Source organism: Ornithorhynchus anatinus, chromosome 11 (genome assembly GCF_004115215.2).
Source record: "Ornithorhynchus anatinus isolate Pmale09 chromosome 11, mOrnAna1.pri.v4, whole genome shotgun sequence".
NCBI classification, from domain to species: domain Eukaryota; kingdom Metazoa; phylum Chordata; class Mammalia; order Monotremata; family Ornithorhynchidae; genus Ornithorhynchus; species Ornithorhynchus anatinus.
This window is the reverse complement of record NC_041738.1, coordinates 61,263,964-61,280,817: the sequence shown is the minus strand read 5'-3', so window position 1 is coordinate 61,280,817 and position 16,854 is coordinate 61,263,964. Positions and strand designations below refer to the sequence as shown.

The window sequence follows — 16,854 nt, the reverse complement described above, 5'->3', positions numbered from 1 at the left end:
AGAGCCGGGATTCGAACCCATGACCTCGGACTCCCAGGCCCGGGCTCCTTCCACGAGGCCTCGCCTCTCCTCTCTCGTTCACCTGCGCGGCCGCAGGTCTCCGAAGGGACTTAAGGGGGTGGAGAAGGCAAACCTCCAGAGTATTCGGAGGCTGCAGAACGAAATTCCGCGGCGTTCCCTGGAGATCTTCGGCTTCTAAACTTTCCCCCGGGTTTCATTTCGTTGACATCTAATTGGGAATCGTCCCGGGAACGTCTCGGAGCCTTACGGAGACTGAACGACAGAGCCGCGGGGGGAGGAGCGCGGGGGAATGTCAGGACGGAGCGAAAAATCCCGTCGGAGTAGACTGCGGCTGGGCGAGCCCTGCGGGGAAGGCTCGGAGGGAAATTGGGGTGGTCACCCCCCCCCGACCCCGCTGCTCGGGGCTCGGGACCGTGGAAGGGCCTAGCGTAGGCACCGGTCCGTCGGTCCTATTTATCGAGTGCTTACTGCGTGCAGAGCGCTGTGCTAAGCGCTAGGGAGAGCGTCGGCGACGTCCGGCAGGCCCGCCGGCTTCCGGACGCACCTGGCGTTTCTGTGCACAGTGAGAGCTCGATAAATACGACTGACCGACTAACTGATCGATTCCTTAAGCGCTTACTACCTGTCCAACCCCGTCCGTACTAAGCGCTAGGGAGAGCATCGGCAATGCCCGGCAGGCCCACCGGCTCCCGGACGCAGTTGGCGTTTCTAAAGCGGCGTGGCTCAGTGGAAAGAGCCGGGGCTTGGGAGTCGGAGGTCATGGGTTCGACTCCCGGCTCTGCCACTTGGCAGCCGCGTGACCGTGGGCGGGTCGCGTCACTTCTCTGGGCCTCAGTTACCTCGTCTGTCAGATGGGGATTAACCGTGAGCCTCACGTGGGACGACCTGATTCCCCTGTATCTCTCCCAGCGCTCAGAACGGTGCTCTGCACGTAGTAAGCGCTTAACAAATGCCGACATTATTATTCATTCGTTCCCTCCTTCAATCGTATTTATTGAGCGCTTACTGTGCACAGAGCACTCTACTGAGCGCCTGGAAAGTGCAATTCGGCAACAGATGGAGGCCATCCCTGCCCAACGACCGGCTCACGGTCTAGAAGTGTGAGAGACAGATGACAAAACAGAACGAGTAGACAGGCATCAGTAGCATCAAAATAAACAGAATTAAAGATATGTCACGAGAGCTCAATAAATATGATCGATCGATTGATTGATTCTATTTATCGCTATTGTTTTTGTCTGCCTCCCCCGATTAGACTGTGAGCCCGTTAATGGGCAGGGATCGACCCTGTTGCCGATCTGTACATCCCAAGCGCTTAGCACAGTGCTCTGCACATAGTAGTGAGAAGCCTGCTTACTCTAGGCTTCGAGGCTGTCCGTCGCCTCGCCCCCTCCTACCTCTCCTCCCTCCTCTCTTTCCACCGCCCGCCCCGCCCGCCCCGCTCCTCCGCCGCCCGCCCCCTCGCCGTCCCCCGGTCTCGCCACGTCCTCCCGCGGTCCCGGGACGCCCTCCCTCCTCGCCTCCGCCGGACTGGCTCTCTTCCCCTCTCCGAAGCCCCACCGGGAGCTCGCCTCCTCCGAGAGGCCTTCCCACGCCGAGCTCCCCTTCTCCCTCTGCTCCCTCCACCCGCCCTCCGCCTCTCCGCAGCCAAACCCTCTTCTCCCCCCTCTCCCTCCGCTCCTCCCCCTCTCCCGTCCCGTCCCCTCGGCGCCGTACCCGTCCGCTCGACCGTACAGATCTCCGTCACCCTATCTATTCTGTCAACGAGACGTACGTCGCCCCGGTTCTGTTTATTTGCCATCGCTTCAATGAGACGTCCTTCCCCTCGATCCTATCCATCGCCATCGTCCCCGTCCGTCCGTCTCCCCCGATCGGACCGCGAGCCCGTCGAAGGGCGGGGACCGTCTCCATCCGTTGCCGATCTGTCCGTTCCAAGCGCTCGGTCCGGTGCTCTGCACATAGTAAGCGCTCAAGAGTTACCATCGAATGAATGAATTTCTTACGCGCTCGCGACGTGTCAAGCACTGTTCTAAGCGCTGGGGTAGGTACGAGTTGATCGGGTTGGCACGGCCCCTGTCCCACGTGGGGCTCACGCTCTTAATCCCCATTTTACGAATAAGGAAACTGAGGCCCGGGGAAGTGAAGTGACTTGCCCGAGGTCCCACAGCAGAGAGGTGGAGGAGCCGGGATCGGAACCTGGTTCTTCCGACTTCCGGGCCTCGGCTCCGTCCACTAGACCATGCCGTTTTGAAGTCCTAAACCACTATCCTCCCCGTCGCGTCGCGGTTGTCTCGATAGCCTCGATGAGAGCCCTTTCTTACGGAACGTCGGCGTCGTTATTTCAACAACACCGTCTCGATTGCGATTCACGCTTTAACTAGCGCTTAGGCTTCGGGTGGGCGAGTCGACGGCTTTAAAAATATTAGTTTATGTTTTCCGTTCTTGGTTTCCACTTTGGTCTACTTAGCTAATTAACCTTCCTGAGTGATAAAGCGGGAAGCTAATTAAGACCGCAGCGTAGGCAAGACGGTCCAAGACGGTGTGTTGATGCGGAATAAATACGTTGGCAACGTGGGTCTTGGAGCCAAAGTCAGTTGCAAAATAAAATGAGTTCGGAAAGGGGACGCATCTTTCAGACCGCCGGGGGAAGAGGCTCGCCCTCGAGGGAAAACGCGCCGGGGTTTTGCGTTCAGGGGTTGTTTCGGGGGAGGAACGGAGTCGGGTTTTTAAAGACCCGGAAATCCCAAAATGCCTCGTGCACGATGTTCTCCCAAACTACGGTCCGGCGGTTTGGCGGGGCGTTCTCGGACGGTGCTATTCTTTCAACGGTATTTGTTAAGCCCTCGCTGTACGCCAGGCAGGCTCTGTCCTAAGCGCCGGGGTAGATACGAGCCGATCGGGTGGGACCCGGTCCGCCTCCCCCAGGGGGCTCCCGGTCTTCATCCCCATTTTACAGATGAGGAAAATGAGGCCCAGAGAAGTGAAGCGGCGGAGGCGGCATCCGAACCCAGGGCCCTCTGACTACGGGGCCCGGGGTCTAGCCGCTAGCCCGCACCGCTTCCCCATCGCATGGCTTCTCGGGGGTGAGTTACTAGGGAACGATCCTCTGCACGCTGTCTGTCTCCGGGACTTCGGATGCCGCCCGAAGTGCTACCGAGCTTGGAGATTAATTGTGGCGCTCGTTAAGCGCTTACTAGGCGCAGAGCGCTGTTCTAAGCGCTGGGGTAGACACGAGGTCATCAGGTTGTCCCGCGTGGGGCTCACGGTCTTCGTCCCCGTTTTACAGAGGCGGTAACTGAGGCCCGGAGAAGTGAAGTGATTTGCCCAAAGTCACCCGGCTGATAAGCGGCGGAGCTGGGATTCGAACCCATGACCTCCGACTCCCAGGCCCGGGCTCTTGCCCCTGAGCCGCGCTGCTTCTCTAAGCGCCGGGGTAGATACAGCCTGGGGGGGGATTCCCACCTTCGATTCAAAACCCTCACTAAAATCACACTTCCTCCAGGGGGTCTTCCGCGACTAAATTCTCATTTCTACTCCCTCTCCCTTCAGTGTTAGCTAGGCACTTGAATCTGTATCTTTTAATAATGATATTCACATCTGTTAAGCGCTCACTATGTGCAGAGCACCGTTGTAAGGGCTGGGGGAGATGCAGGGTCATCGGGTCGTCCCACGTGAGGCTCACGGTTAATCCCCATTTTACAGACTGAGGCCCAGAGAAGTGAAGTGACTCGCCCACGGTCGCCCGGCTGCCAAGTGGCGGGGCCGGGATTCGAACCCATGACCTCCGACTCCCAAGCCCGGCCTCTTCCCACCGCGCCACGCCGCTTCCCGAAGCAGTCGGTAAAAATCCCCGAATGATTAACAAGCACCAGATTCCCCGCCAAGGTCCAGATGGGCCTTACTTGAGGGCGGGCGACGGCCGGCCATTTATCTGGGGGGAACGAGGGCGGGAGGGATGCCTGTCTCTCCCCGTTCTACCCGGCAACGGGCCACGGCCGCCGGGGCCGACAGAAGGCGACCCCTCCGAAGGCCGGGGGGGGGCGGCCCGCCGGAAGACGGGGGCGCCTGGAGGAGCCCGAGCGTGCGCAGAAGCCGGCCCGGAGCACGCCGAGCCCAGCGCTCGACGGCAGCGGCCCTCGGAAGCAGACGGAACCGTCGGCAGAGAGGCCTCCTCTGACCGCAGACCGACACCGAGAATAATAACGACGCCGGTATTCGTTAAGCGCTCACTATGTGCCAAGCACTGTTCTAAGCCCCGGGGTGGACGCAGGGTAATTAAGCTGTCCCACGTGGGGCTCACGGTCTGAATCCCCATTTGACAGATGAGGGAACCGAAGCTCAGAAAAGTTCATCGTCGTCCGACTCCCCGCTTCGTCCCTTTTCACGGGTGTCCTTTGCTTTCCATCTGCTCATCTGTATCTATTTTTATGGCCCCGTTTATTTTGTTAACGAGACGTCCGTCCCCTCGATTCTATTTACTGCCGTTGTTTTTGTCCGTCTCCCCCGATCAGACCGTGAGCCCGTCAGTGGGCAGGGACCGTCTCCATCTGTTGCCGAACTGTCCATTCCCAGCGCTTAGTACAGTGCTCTGCGCATAGTAAGCGCTCACTAAATGCCGTTGAATGAATGAATGAGCCCGCCGTCGGGTAGGGATCTGAGGCACAGAGAAGTGAAGTGACTCGCCCACGGTCACACAGCTGTCGAGTGGCGAAGCCGGGATCTGAACCCATGACCTCTGACTGCCAAGCCCGGGCTCTTTCCGCTGAGCCAGGCCGCTTCTCCGTGCTCACCCAAGTGAAAAGTACAGGGCTCGGCGCGCGGCAAGTGCTCAGTAAATGATCGGCCGCCCGACGGACCCGGCCCCTCCCCCGGGGCCGGAAAGGTAGAGCTCCCCTTTCCCCGGTGTCCCTGGGCCCTCTGCCTCCGGCGGCGTTCTCATCCCAAACCCACCGCCGGGCGGACGCTCAGGATCCGGGGCGATAACGGATTACCTTGGAGGCCAAGTTGTCCACCAACGCGATCATGGAGTTCTTAAACAAGGTAGCGGCGGTGAGAGGTCGTTTGGTCACTTCGGTGATGCTCAGTTTGCCCTCGGGCCACATCTTCTTCAGGACGGGATCGGAGCTGGAAGGCAAAGGGAGGGAAAAGGGACCGGTCGTCCCCACCGCTCGGCCACCCCGTCGAGGCCCGGGCGGTTCTGCAGCCCGGAATCCCCCAGACCTACTCTGGAAGGGCTTCCGGTGGCTCCGTAAATAACAACAGAGAAGGAACGGCGGTATTTAGGAGCTCACCGTGCGCCGAGCGCCGTACGAAACGACGGGGTCGACACGATCCCACCCGAGGTGGCCCGGCCCCACGGCGGACCTCCGCTCTAAATCGGGAGGGAGGACGGGGACGGAATCCCCGCTCTGCAGATGACAACGTCGGTGTTCGTTAAGCGCTTACTACAGGCAGAGCGCCGCTCTGAGCGCCGGGGGCGATACGGGGTCATCGGGCCGTCCCACGGGAGGCTCACGATTAATCCCCGTTTTACAGATGAGGGAACTGAGGCCCAGAGAAGCGAAGCGACTCGCCCGCGGTCACGCGGCTGCCGAGTGGCGGAGCCGGGAGTCGAACCCGTGACCGCCGACTCCGGAGCCCGGGCTCTGTCCACTGAGCCACGCCGCCTCCAGATGAGGGAACTGAGGCCCAGAGAAGCGAAGCACCTCGCCCAAGGTCACACGGCGGTAAGGGGCCGGGCCGGCGTTCGAACCCGGGGCCTCCGCCTGCCGGGCCCGGGCTCCCTCCCCTAGGCCACGCCGCCGCCCGAGAGACCTTTCTCCGGAGCGACTCGCGGCCCAGTGGACCGGAAATGGCCCTCGATTTAAAAACGGCTCGCGCTCCGAGACACCGGCTGCACTCGGTTCCTTCCGGTTACCGCGCGTCGGAGATTGCCGCCCGGTCGCCTCTCGCCACCCCCCCCCCCCCCGGCAACTCCGAACGCCGGGTTGATTTCCCGCCTCGGATTATTCAGCCGGACTGCCCGAACGGAGCAAATCTCCCGGATAACCCCCACACCCTCCGCCGAACGGACCGAGCCGACGACGGTGTCTCCGCACCCGCGGCGGGGGGGGACCCGTCCGACGGAGAAGGGAACGGAAATCCCGTCTCACCTGTTGTACATGAGGCGCTTGAAATCTTGAAATAGGGTGTCCTTGTTTTTGTCGATGAAGCCGACGACGGAATAGCTGATTCGGGAAAAAAAAGCAGAAGCGAAACAAAGGTGCGGTTCGTCGGTCCCGGGCAGGGAGGCCGCTAATAGCGCCGGTGGTATTCGTTAAGCGCTTACCACGTGCCGGGCGCCGTGCCGAGCGCTGGGGGAGATAGAAGATAATCGGGTTGTCCCCCAGGGGGCTCGGGGTCTTCATCCCCATTTTACGGATGAGGCAACTGAGGGCCGGAGAAGTGAAGTGACCGGCCCAAGGCATTAGGACCCGGATCCCTCTGACTCCCAGTCCACGCTCTATCCACCAGACCATCCCGCTTCCCCATTTTCAATGCGGGCGTTGGTTAAGCGCTCACTACGGGCAGAGCGCTGTTCTAAGCGCTGGGGGAGATACGAGGCGATCGGGTCGTCCCGCGCGGGGCCCGCGGTCTTCACCCCCAGTTTCCAGATGAGGTCACGGAGGCCCAGGGGAGCGAAGTGACTCGCCCACGGTCACCCGGCTGCCAAGTGGCAGAGCCGGGATTCGAACCCATGACCTCCGACTCCCCAGCCCGGGCTCTTTCCGCCGAGCCGCTTCTCGATTTTACACGTAGAACGTCGAGCTGAGCACTCCGGACAGCACGCCGCAGTTCAAAAATCCCAAGTCCCCTCCCCTCGGGTCAGGCGGGTCGTATTTATTCATTCATTCAACAGTATCCATTGAGCGCTTACTACGTGCAGAGCGCTGCACTAAGCGCTTGGAATGAACAAGTCGGCAACAGATACAGTCCCCGCCGTATTTACCGAGCGCTCCCGTCGGGCAGGGCACCGTCCGGAGCGCTCGGGAGAGTACAGCATGCCGGACACACGTCCGGCCCGCAACGAGCTCACAGCCTAGAGGGGAAGTAAGCGGAGGCGATGATACGTATCTCTAGCCTCCCGGCCACATCCCAGCTCGGCACAACCTGACGTCCAGCGCTCAGAACGGCGCTCCGCCCATAGTAAGCTCTTCACAGATCCCAACGTCATCGTTATCATCACAGACTGTGAGCCCGTTGGCGGGCAGGGATCGTCTCCACCTTTCGCCGCGTTGTACTTTCCAAGCGCTTAGGACACAGCCAACGCTCGATGAAGACGACTGAACCAACGTACTAAGCGCTTCCCGGCCGCAGAGCACCAGACGGAGGCGGGAATCAGACCCGGTCCGTGACCCGCAGGGGCCTGACCATCTAAAGAGTGCCGGAAATCTAACGTGGAACGCGTCCGCTACCCGGGTCTTCCGACGTCCGGGCCCACGCTCTTTCCGCTAGGTCCCGCCGCTTCCCAGAGTCTAGAATGAGGAAGCGTAGCTAAGCGCCGCGGGGCCGGGGCGGGTGTCACTCCTCAGGGGAACTCGTGAGAGGCGTGAGACGCGGCACGGTCCCTTGGGCGGAGCCCAGGCCTGGGAGTCAGAGGATCTGGATTCGAACCCTGGCTCCGGCACTCGTCTTCGAGGTGACCTTGGGGGAGTCACTTCACTTCCGCCGGGCCTCGGTTCCCTCATCGGTAAAATGGGGACGAGGACCACGGGCCCCACGTGGCCTTCCCGCGCTAAGCGCCCCCCTTTCCTCTTCTCCCACTCCCTTCTGCATCTCCCCGACTTGCTCCCTTCGTCCTGCCCCCCCCCCCCCCGCACCGCTTACGCCCGTATCCGCGTGGCTCGGTGGAAAGAGCCCGGGCGCTCGGGAGTCAGAGGTCGTGGGTTCGAATCCCGGCTCCGCCGCTTGGCAGCTGGGTGACCTTGGGCAAGTCACTTCGCTTCTCGGTGCCTCAGCGGCCTCATCCGTAGAGTGGGGATTAAAAAACGTGAGCCTCACGTGGGACAACCTGATGACCCCGTCCACCCCGGCGCTTGGAACAGCGCTTGGCACACAGACCGTAAGCCCGTCAAAGGGCAGGGACCGTCTCGGTTACCGATCTGCCCATTCCAAGCGCTCGGTACAGTGCTCCGCACATAGTAAGCGCTCAATAGATACTATTGAATGAATAGTAAGCGCCTGACAAATACCAACGTTATTATTATCATTTATTTATATCGATATCTGTCTTCCCCCCCCCCCGGACCCTAGACCCTAAGTTCACCGTGGGCAGGGAACACGCCTGTTTATCACTGCACTATGCCCTCCCAAATGCTCGGTACAGTGCTCGGCACACAGTAAGCGCTCAATAAATCCGACTGAATGAATGAATTCGTTTCATGCCGGAACGCGTAACTCCCCGCCGATCGTCCGACCGGAGCAGCGTGGCTCAGTGGAAGGGGCCCGGGCTTCGGAGTCGGAGGTCGTGGGTTCGACTCCCGGCTCTGCCACTCGGCAGCTGGGTGACCGTGGGCGAGTCGCTTCGCTTCTCTGTGCCTGTTACCTCATCTCTAAAATGGGGATTAACCGTGAGCCTCCCGTGGGACGACCCGATGACCCCGGATCTCCCCCAGCGCTCAGAACGGTGCGCTGCACAGAGTAAGCGCTTAGCAAACACCGACATCATCATTCTTATTCTTATTATTAACTCCACCCAGCCCGCACACTTCGCTCCTTTAATTCCGATCTTCTTCTGTCCGGCCGCCGACCCCTCACCCACGTCCCGCCTCTGGCCCGGGACACCCTCCCTCCTCAAATCCCACGGACAGTAATAATAGTGGTGTTGGTATTTGTTAAGCGCTTACTACGTGCCGAGCACTGTTCTAAGCGCTGAGGTAGACACGGGGGAATCAGGTCGTCCCACGTGGGGCTCACGGTCTTAATCCCCATTTTACAGGTGAGGTCACTGAGGCGCAGAGAAGTGAAGTGACCCGCCCACGGTCACGCAGCTGACGAGTGGCGGAGCCGGGGGTCGAACCCCTGACCCCGAAGCCCGGGCTCTTTCCGCCGAGCCACGCTGCTCGCTCTCCCCGCCCTTTCAAATCCTCACTGAAGGCCCCTCTCCTCCGGGAAGCCTTCCCCGACTAAGCCCTCCTCCTCCCGCTCCCTTCTACGCCGCCCGGCTCGCTCCCTTTATCCATCCCCCGCCCCCGCCAGCCCCACGGCGCTTACGTCCAGATCCGTCATTTATTTATTCCCAATCCCGTCCGTCTCCCCCTCTCGACTACAGGCCCGTAGCCGGCGGGGAACGCGTCCGTTCATCGTCACGCTGTCCTCTCCCAACCGCTTAGTACATAGTAAACTCTCAGTGGATTCGATTAAATGAACGAACGAATGAAGAGCTCTACGCGCTTCGCCGTTCGGAGCGGCGCCGTTTGAGGCCGCGGGTTTTTACCCGACACGTCGCTATCAGGGCTTCGGCCGTCGGCTTCCGGTATCTTCGACCGATCGTTTCCCCGGGTTACGCCGGGAGCCTTTCTAAGCCGACTGGTGCCGGTTTTAAAGCCCCGATGAATGATACAGTGTGGGATAAGCCTGTTGTGTATTTAATCCCACCCGGGAAGGCCGAACGGAGGCTGAGGTCTCTCCACGATGGTGGGAGAAATGCAATTTAGAGTCATCCAGGAAAAAAGGAGCAGCCCGAGGGATCGCCTGGAAGAGACCTCCCCTAGCGGCCGGATCCTCCCGGGCGAGGTTCGGAGCGTCGGAAGGGCGGATCCGGAACGCGGGCACTCACATCACGTCTCCGGCGTAGTGCTTGATCCGAAAATCTCGATCGAACTCCAGGATCTTGTCTGTGGCGCAGAGCTGGGAGGAGACGTCAGAGATCGTTATCGTTGCACGCATCCTTCCACTCTCCTCAAGGTGGGCTCCTTTTCTATTCCTCCTCAATAGGAAACTAGCGAGGGTGGCCCGACGCCGATGGTGCCGATGATCTCAAGCCCTTACGGGGTGCCAAGCTGGTGATCGGGGCGTCCCACGAGGGGCTCCCAGTCTTCATCCCCGTTTTACGGAGGAGGGGGCTGGGGCCCCAGAGAAGCCAAGTGACTTGCCCGCGGTCACGCGGCAGCCGGTCGCCCCCGCCGGCGGACGGCTCACGGATCGTCAGTGTTTTGAGAAGAAGTCATGGGTCGGAGGCCAAGGGTTCGAATCCCGGCTCGGCCACTTGGCGGCCGCGTGACCGCGGGCGAGTCACTTCACTTCTCCGGGCCTCGTAGCGAGCGCTTAACAGATACCAACGTTAAGTCCCTCTTGGGTGTGGGGGATCTGGGGGCGGCGAGAGAGACGGGTTTTCCTTCTGACTTCTCCCCTCATCTTCCCCCCTTGTCACCCTGGGGGCGTTCGGGGATTTTTTGGTGGTTACTTTTAAAAGATCCCCGGGGCTTTATCCCTTTCGATCCCTAAAGAGCCGGAGCCCCGTGGACCGTTTCTCCTCCGGAGTCGCCGACATCGCTGGGCGTTGTCACCACTTGAAAGACCAGTGATCTGGTCAGAAACAGGATAATAATGATGGTGTCTGTTGAGCGCTTACTACGCGCGGAGCACTGCTCTGAGCGCTGGGGGAGATACAGGATAATCAGGCTGTCCCACGTGAGGCTCACAGTCAATCCCCATTTTACAGATGAGGGAACTGAGGCCCAGAGAAGCGAAGTAATAATAATAATAATAATACTAATGATGTCGGTATTTGTCAAGCGCTTACTAAGTGCCGAGCACCGTTCTAAGCGCTGGGGTAGACATAGGGGAACCAGGTGGTCCCACGTGGGGCTCACGGTCTTAATCCCCATTTTACAGATGAGGGAACTGAGGCGCAGAGAAGTGAAGTGACTCGCCCACGGTCACACAGCCGACGAGTGGCAGAGCTGGGATTCGAACTCATGAGCCCTGACTCTAAAGCCCGTGCTCTTTCCACTGAGCCACGAAGTGACTCGCCCACGGTCACCCAGCTGCCAAGGGGCAGAGCCGGGATTCGAACCCGTGACCTCTGACTCCCCAGCCCGGGCTCTCGCCACTGAGCCACGCTGCTTCTCCTAGGGGCGAGGATGGCGATTTCTAACCCTCGATGACTCTGGCTCTTTTTTTCTGGAAAGAAAACGCCCGGAAGAGCTCCGTCAAAGGGGGAGGGCGAGAGCAGAGGTGCTTAGTAAATAGTCCCCAACGCCAGGGGGGGCATCCGGAGAGCAAACGGGCTCTCCAGAGGCTCTCCTTGTCGTCGACTGTTTTATCGAGCGCCTCTGCCGAAGGTGCTCCGGACTCTTTCTATTGCCACTGTTCTCGTCCGTCCGTCTCCCCCGATTAATAATGATAATGATGATGATAATGCTGGTATTTGTTAAGCGCTCACTATGTGCCGAGCACCGTTCTAAGCGCTGGGGTAGACACAGGGGAATCGGGTCGTCCCACGTGGGGCTCCCGGTCTTCATCCCCATTTTACGGATGAGGGAACTGAGGCACCGGGAAGTTAAGTGACCTGCCCAAAGTCACGCGGCTGACGAGTGGCCGAGCAGGGATTCGAACCCATGACCTCTGACTCCAAAGCCCATGCTCTGACCGTAAGCCCGCCGATGGGCAGGGACGGTCTCTATCCGTTGCCGACCTGTCCATTCCAAGCGCTCAGTCCGGTGCTCTGCACAGAGTAAGCGCTCAATGAATACTACTGAATGAATGAATAAATGCTAAATGCTAATTGCTAAATGCTCAAGGACAAAGGAAGCCTTCAGAGACTTGCCCTGCCACCTCCAAAGAACAGCTCAGAGCCCTCCGCTTCTCGTTTCCCAAACCCAGAGAAGCAGTGCGGTCTGGTGGGTAGAGCCCGGGCCCGGGAGTCAGAGGGGCCTGGGTTCTAATCCCGGCCCCGCCACTCGTCGGCTGCGTGACCCGGGGCAAGAGTCACTAGACTTCTCTGCGCCTCGGTCGCCTCGGCTGCGAAACGGCGCCGGGGACCCGCGAGCGCCGAGGGGGACGGGGACCGCGTCAGCTCGTACCCACCCCAGTGCTCAGTACAGCGTCTGGCACGTAGGAAGCCCCCGAACGAATACCAGAACACGGACAGACACACGAAGATGTTACCGATCACGGAATACCTGCCCTTCTCCCTCTAGACCTTAGCCTTGTTGTGGACGGAGAGGGTGGGCGTGGCTCAGCGGGAAGAGCCCGGGCTCGGGAGTCGGAGGTCGCGGGTTCTAATCCCGGCTCCGTCACTCGGCAGCTGTGTGACCTTGGGCGGGTCACTCAACTTCTCCGTGCCTCAGTTCCCTCACCTGTAAAATGGGGGTGAAGTCCGTGAGCCCCGTGTGGGACATCCCGATTGCCCTTGTATCTACCCCAGCGCTTAGAACAGCGCTCGGCACATAGTAAGCGCTCAACAGATACCAACATTATCATTATTATCATTAACCTTATTACCTCTGTTGCATCAGACTCTCCCGAGCGCTCAGTAGGCGCTCAGTCAGTGCCCCCGGGCGAGTGATTCCCTCCCTTCTTCCCCCAACCTCCGAATCCAGCCTCTGAGCTTTCGGCAGGCATTCCCGGGATCCCATTTTTCCCGAACGAAGGACTACCGGCGGCTAATCGGTAGCCAAAACGGCACAAGCGACTTACGGATTTGAGTGCCAGGAAGACCGACGACGGCGAAAATCGTTGGCCGCGGTTTACTCCCACCCCAAGGGCCGGCATCATTTCACTTCTCTGTTTCCTTCCCACACAGGGGCAGGATCCTCAAAATGGAGTTTAATAAGCTCCAATTTCCTCGCCCCGACACCCCACCGGCCCTAAATGTGAAAACACTTTGCCGTCGCTCTCCTAGAGAACCAGCAAAGGGCGGGGTGTGTTTCTGTTTCAGCGTTCCATCGTTAACACAGTGCTCTGCACGCCGTAGGCGCTCAGTGAACGCGATGACCGACCGAAGACGCTGCAACCTACGGGTCCAGAGGAAAACGGGCGCTATATCGAGTAAGAGCGTACAATTCCTGACCTTCGGATCTCAGAGCCATCCTGGCGAGGTGAACGGAAGCGATAAAGTGGGACCCTTCGCTGTTCCCGCTTCCTCCTCGGTACTACCTTCTCGCCTCTTTTTAAAAAACCGCCCTTGGTTAAGCGCGCGCCATATACCGTTGGTATTCGTTAAGCGCTTACTACGTGCCGAGCACTGTTCTCGGCGCTGGGGGAGATACGGGATAATCAGGCTGTCCCACGTGAGGCTCGCAGGCCCCATTTTACAGATGAGGGGACTGAGGCCCAGAGAAGTGAAGTGACTCGCCCACGGTCACCCAGCTGCCGAGTGGCGGAGCGGGGATTCGAACCCACGACCTCTGACTCCCAAGCCCGGGCTCTTGCCACGCTGCTTCTCTATAGGGCGGGCACCGTCCTAAGCACCGGGCTAGATCCAAGCCGATCGGGTCGGACACGGTCCCCGTCCCCCACGGGGGGGGGGGGGGCACACCGTCTTAGTCCCCATTTCCCGGATGGGGGAACTGAGACACGGAGAAGTGAAGTGGGCTCGCCCGAGGTCACGCGGCAGAGCCGCAATTAGAACCCGGGTCTTTCTGACTCCCGGGCCCGTGCCCTTTCCACCCGACCACGCCGCTTCACGCCGCTGTTCCCGTTTCCTACTCGGTGCCACCTCCTTGCCCGGAGTTCCGTTACTTCAAGGGACCCCTCACTCGACGGGATTCCTGACGATGAGCCGCGGCGCGGCTCCGTGGAGAGAGCCCGGGCTTTGGAGGCAGGGGGCATGGGTTCGAATCCCGGCTCTGCCTCTTGTCAGCTGGGTGACCCCGGGCGAGTCACCTCACCTCTCGGTGCCTCAGCGACCTCATCTGTAAAACGGGGATTACGACCGGGAGCCCCACGTGGGACCGCCCGATGACCCCGTGTCTCCCCCAGCGCTCAGAACAGTGCTCGGCACATAGGAAGCGCTTCACAAATGCCAACGTTATCATCATCGTTAAAACGGACGCTCGGAAGCTGCAGTCTGCTTCCCCACCCCGCTTGCCGGCGCCTGTCCCCAGTCTAGTCCGTTATTAGACTTCCTCTAATCCGTTATTAGAAAGAGGGAATTCAGAACGGCAAGCTCCCGCCCCGTCCTTTATTTCGGATCGGGGATCAAAGGATAAATCCCCTCCAGTTCACCGGTAGACTCTCCCACGGCCCCGCGCCGGGCACTCTTCAGATCAGCGACGCCTCCGACAACGTTGGCCTTTTCCGGCAGTACGACACTGTCCGGGAAGTCTGCTGAAGGGTGAACCCCAGCTTCGCGCGACCGTTAGCCCCGGCTGCAGGTGACGCCGCGTCCCGGCCGGGCGAGACCACCCGCCCCAGCTTCGTGTCGCCGTTGATCCCGGCTCCGCGCGACCGCCGACCGCGGTCGCGTGTCCCCTCGGACCCCGGCTGCGGGTGACCTTCCACCCCAGTGGCGTGTCGCCGTTGACCCCGGTTTCGCGTCCCCGTCGGCCCGTCCTACGGTGAGGCCAACCGCCGCGCCCGGAGATCTCGGAAAGAGCCCGGGTTTGGGAGTCCGGGGTCACGGGTGCGAATCCCGGCTCCGCCACTTATCAGCTGTGTGACCGTGGGCGAGTCACTTCACTTCTCTGGGCCTCGGTTCCCTCGGCCGTCAGAACGGGGATGAAGACCGTGAGCCTCACGTGGGACGACCCGATGACCCCGCATCTACCCCAGCGCTCGGAACGGTGCTCTGCACGTAGCGAGCGGGGATTGTCTCGGTCTGTTACCGGACTGTCCATTCCAGGCGCGCAGTACAGTGCTCCGCACATGGTAAGCGCTCAATAGATACTTCCGAATGAATAGTAAGCGCTTAACAAATAGCAACATCATCGTTATTATTATCATCTTTCCGGCCCAAATATTCGGTTCCGGATGGCAGGAGAGGCTGAAACGGCCAGAATCGACCCGACTGCCTGTTTTGAAATGAGAAACGTCCTATCTACTCTCTTCACAAGGCAAGCGCCGCTACTCAAGCCCCTTCCTGCTGTTGAAGAGCTGAGCAGGCGCGCAGCCGGGCTCCACGTGACTCCCCCAAAATGGAGCAGGTTCAAACAGCCAGAATGACAGTGTTTCTGTGTGTGTTTGGGGGTGGGCGAGAAGAAGGGTTAAGAGAGGAAGATGAGAGAAAGGGGCTCGACTTTCTCTAGAATCCCGGGTCCCCGGCCCCCCCGGCTCTATGAGGGGTCACAGCGGACACCCCTGGGGCCCATCTGAGAAGCAGCGTGGCTCGGTGGAAAGATCCCGGGCTTAGGAGTCAGAGATCGTGGGTTCTAATCACGGCTTCACTGATTAGCTGCGCGGCCGCGGGCAAGTCACTTGACTTCTCGGGGCCTCGGCTCCCTCATCTGGAGAATGGGGATGAAGACTGGGAGCCCCACGTGGGACGACCTGCCGACCCGGTATCTCCCCCGGCGCTTAGAGCGGTGCTCGGCTCACAGCAAGCGCTTCGCAAAACACCATCGTTATTATCCGAGACGGTTGGGCCCACGCGAGCCGCTCTCCCTCTCGAGTCCCCCCCGCCGACCCGTGGGGGTCCCCGGGGTCCGACGTCCCGCCGGCCCGGCTCCGCGTGCTGGGGTGGCGCGGACGCCCACACGGCGTCCGGGGCGACCCGGGGCGGTCGGGCCGCCCCCGGCGGCCCCGGAGGACCCGGGGCCCCGTCTGGGCCGGCCGCCGGCCGGGCCGAAGTCTCCGCTTCCGGCTCGTTCGGCCGGGGTGGGAATCCCTCGGAACCGATCCCCTCCCGCCGGCGAGACCCCTTCGCCACCCGCCGCCTTCGGGTGGGAAGGCGGGAAGCGGCCTGCCTCCGGGCCGGGCCCGTTCCTCAGCGGGGGAAACCGGGCCGGCGAGGCCCGGCGAGGAGGCCGGAGAGGGCGTGAGAGGGGGGGAAACCGGGCCGGCGAGGCCCGGCGAGGAGGCGGGCGAGGGCGTGAGAGGGGGGAAACCGGGCCGGCGAGGCCCGGCGAGGAGGCCGGCGAGGGCGTGAGCGGGGGAAACCGGACCGGCGAGGAGGCCGGCGAGGGCGTGAGCGGGGGAAGCCGGGCCGGCCACGCCCGGCGGGGAGGCGGGCGAAGGCGTGAGCCATTTTCCCCGTCGCCGCCGCATTATTCCAGGGAGGAGGCAAAGGCTGGGATCATGTGGCTGGCCCTCCATTGGTTCCGGATGACATCATGGCTTCGGGACACTGAGGCCGGCCATTTCTGGGGCCACTGTATTAAGCGGTCTGGAGCGCCCTCTCCTGGACTCTCCCTCCCAAGCCCGGAAATCTCCACACACCCGGGACCATCTATTGAGCGCCCGGCGGGCGCGGACCACCGTCCCGAGCACCTGGGAGAGGGAGCGCACGGGCGGCTTGTCACCCCACCCATCCGTCGGCGCTTCTCGGGACGGAGCACCGGGCCCGGTGCCCGGCGGAGAAGTATCCGTTAAGCGCTCTCTATGCGCCAAGCACCGCACTGAGCGCCGGGGGAGATACCTCTCGGCCGCCACGCTAACGCTCCTCCCCTCTTCGGAGCCCTGCCGAGAGCTCGCCTCCTCCGGGAGGCCTTCCCGGACTGAGCCCTCCCTCTCCCTCCGCTCCTCCTCCCCTCTCCATCGCCCCGACTCCCTCCCCACAGCACTGGTGTCTATTTAATCATGTTGGGATTTGGTACCTGTTAAGCGCTCCCGAAGGGCAGAGCACCGTTCTAAGCGCTGGGGGAGATACGGGGTCATCAGGTTGGCCCACGTGGGGCTCACGGTCTCCCTCCC

The 16,854-nt window shown here is 61.2% G+C and overlaps 1 protein-coding gene across 4 annotated transcripts in view; it reads right to left on the bottom strand.

Annotated features, from left to right (window-relative positions):
• MYO1D (myosin ID) overlaps positions 1 to 16,854 on the bottom strand; it is a 260,352-nt gene that overhangs the window by 146,624 nt on the left and 96,874 nt on the right. For all 4 annotated transcript variants that reach the window (XM_029074920.2, XM_039913409.1, XM_029074921.2 and 1 more), the window contains 3 exons: positions 9,839 to 9,909; positions 6,174 to 6,248; positions 5,013 to 5,145 (listed from right to left, as the gene is read on the bottom strand). In XM_029074920.2, coding sequence (XP_028930753.1) covers positions 5,013 to 5,145; positions 6,174 to 6,248; positions 9,839 to 9,909 — 279 coding nt within the window. The remainder of the gene's footprint in view (positions 1 to 5,012; positions 5,146 to 6,173; positions 6,249 to 9,838; positions 9,910 to 16,854) is intronic.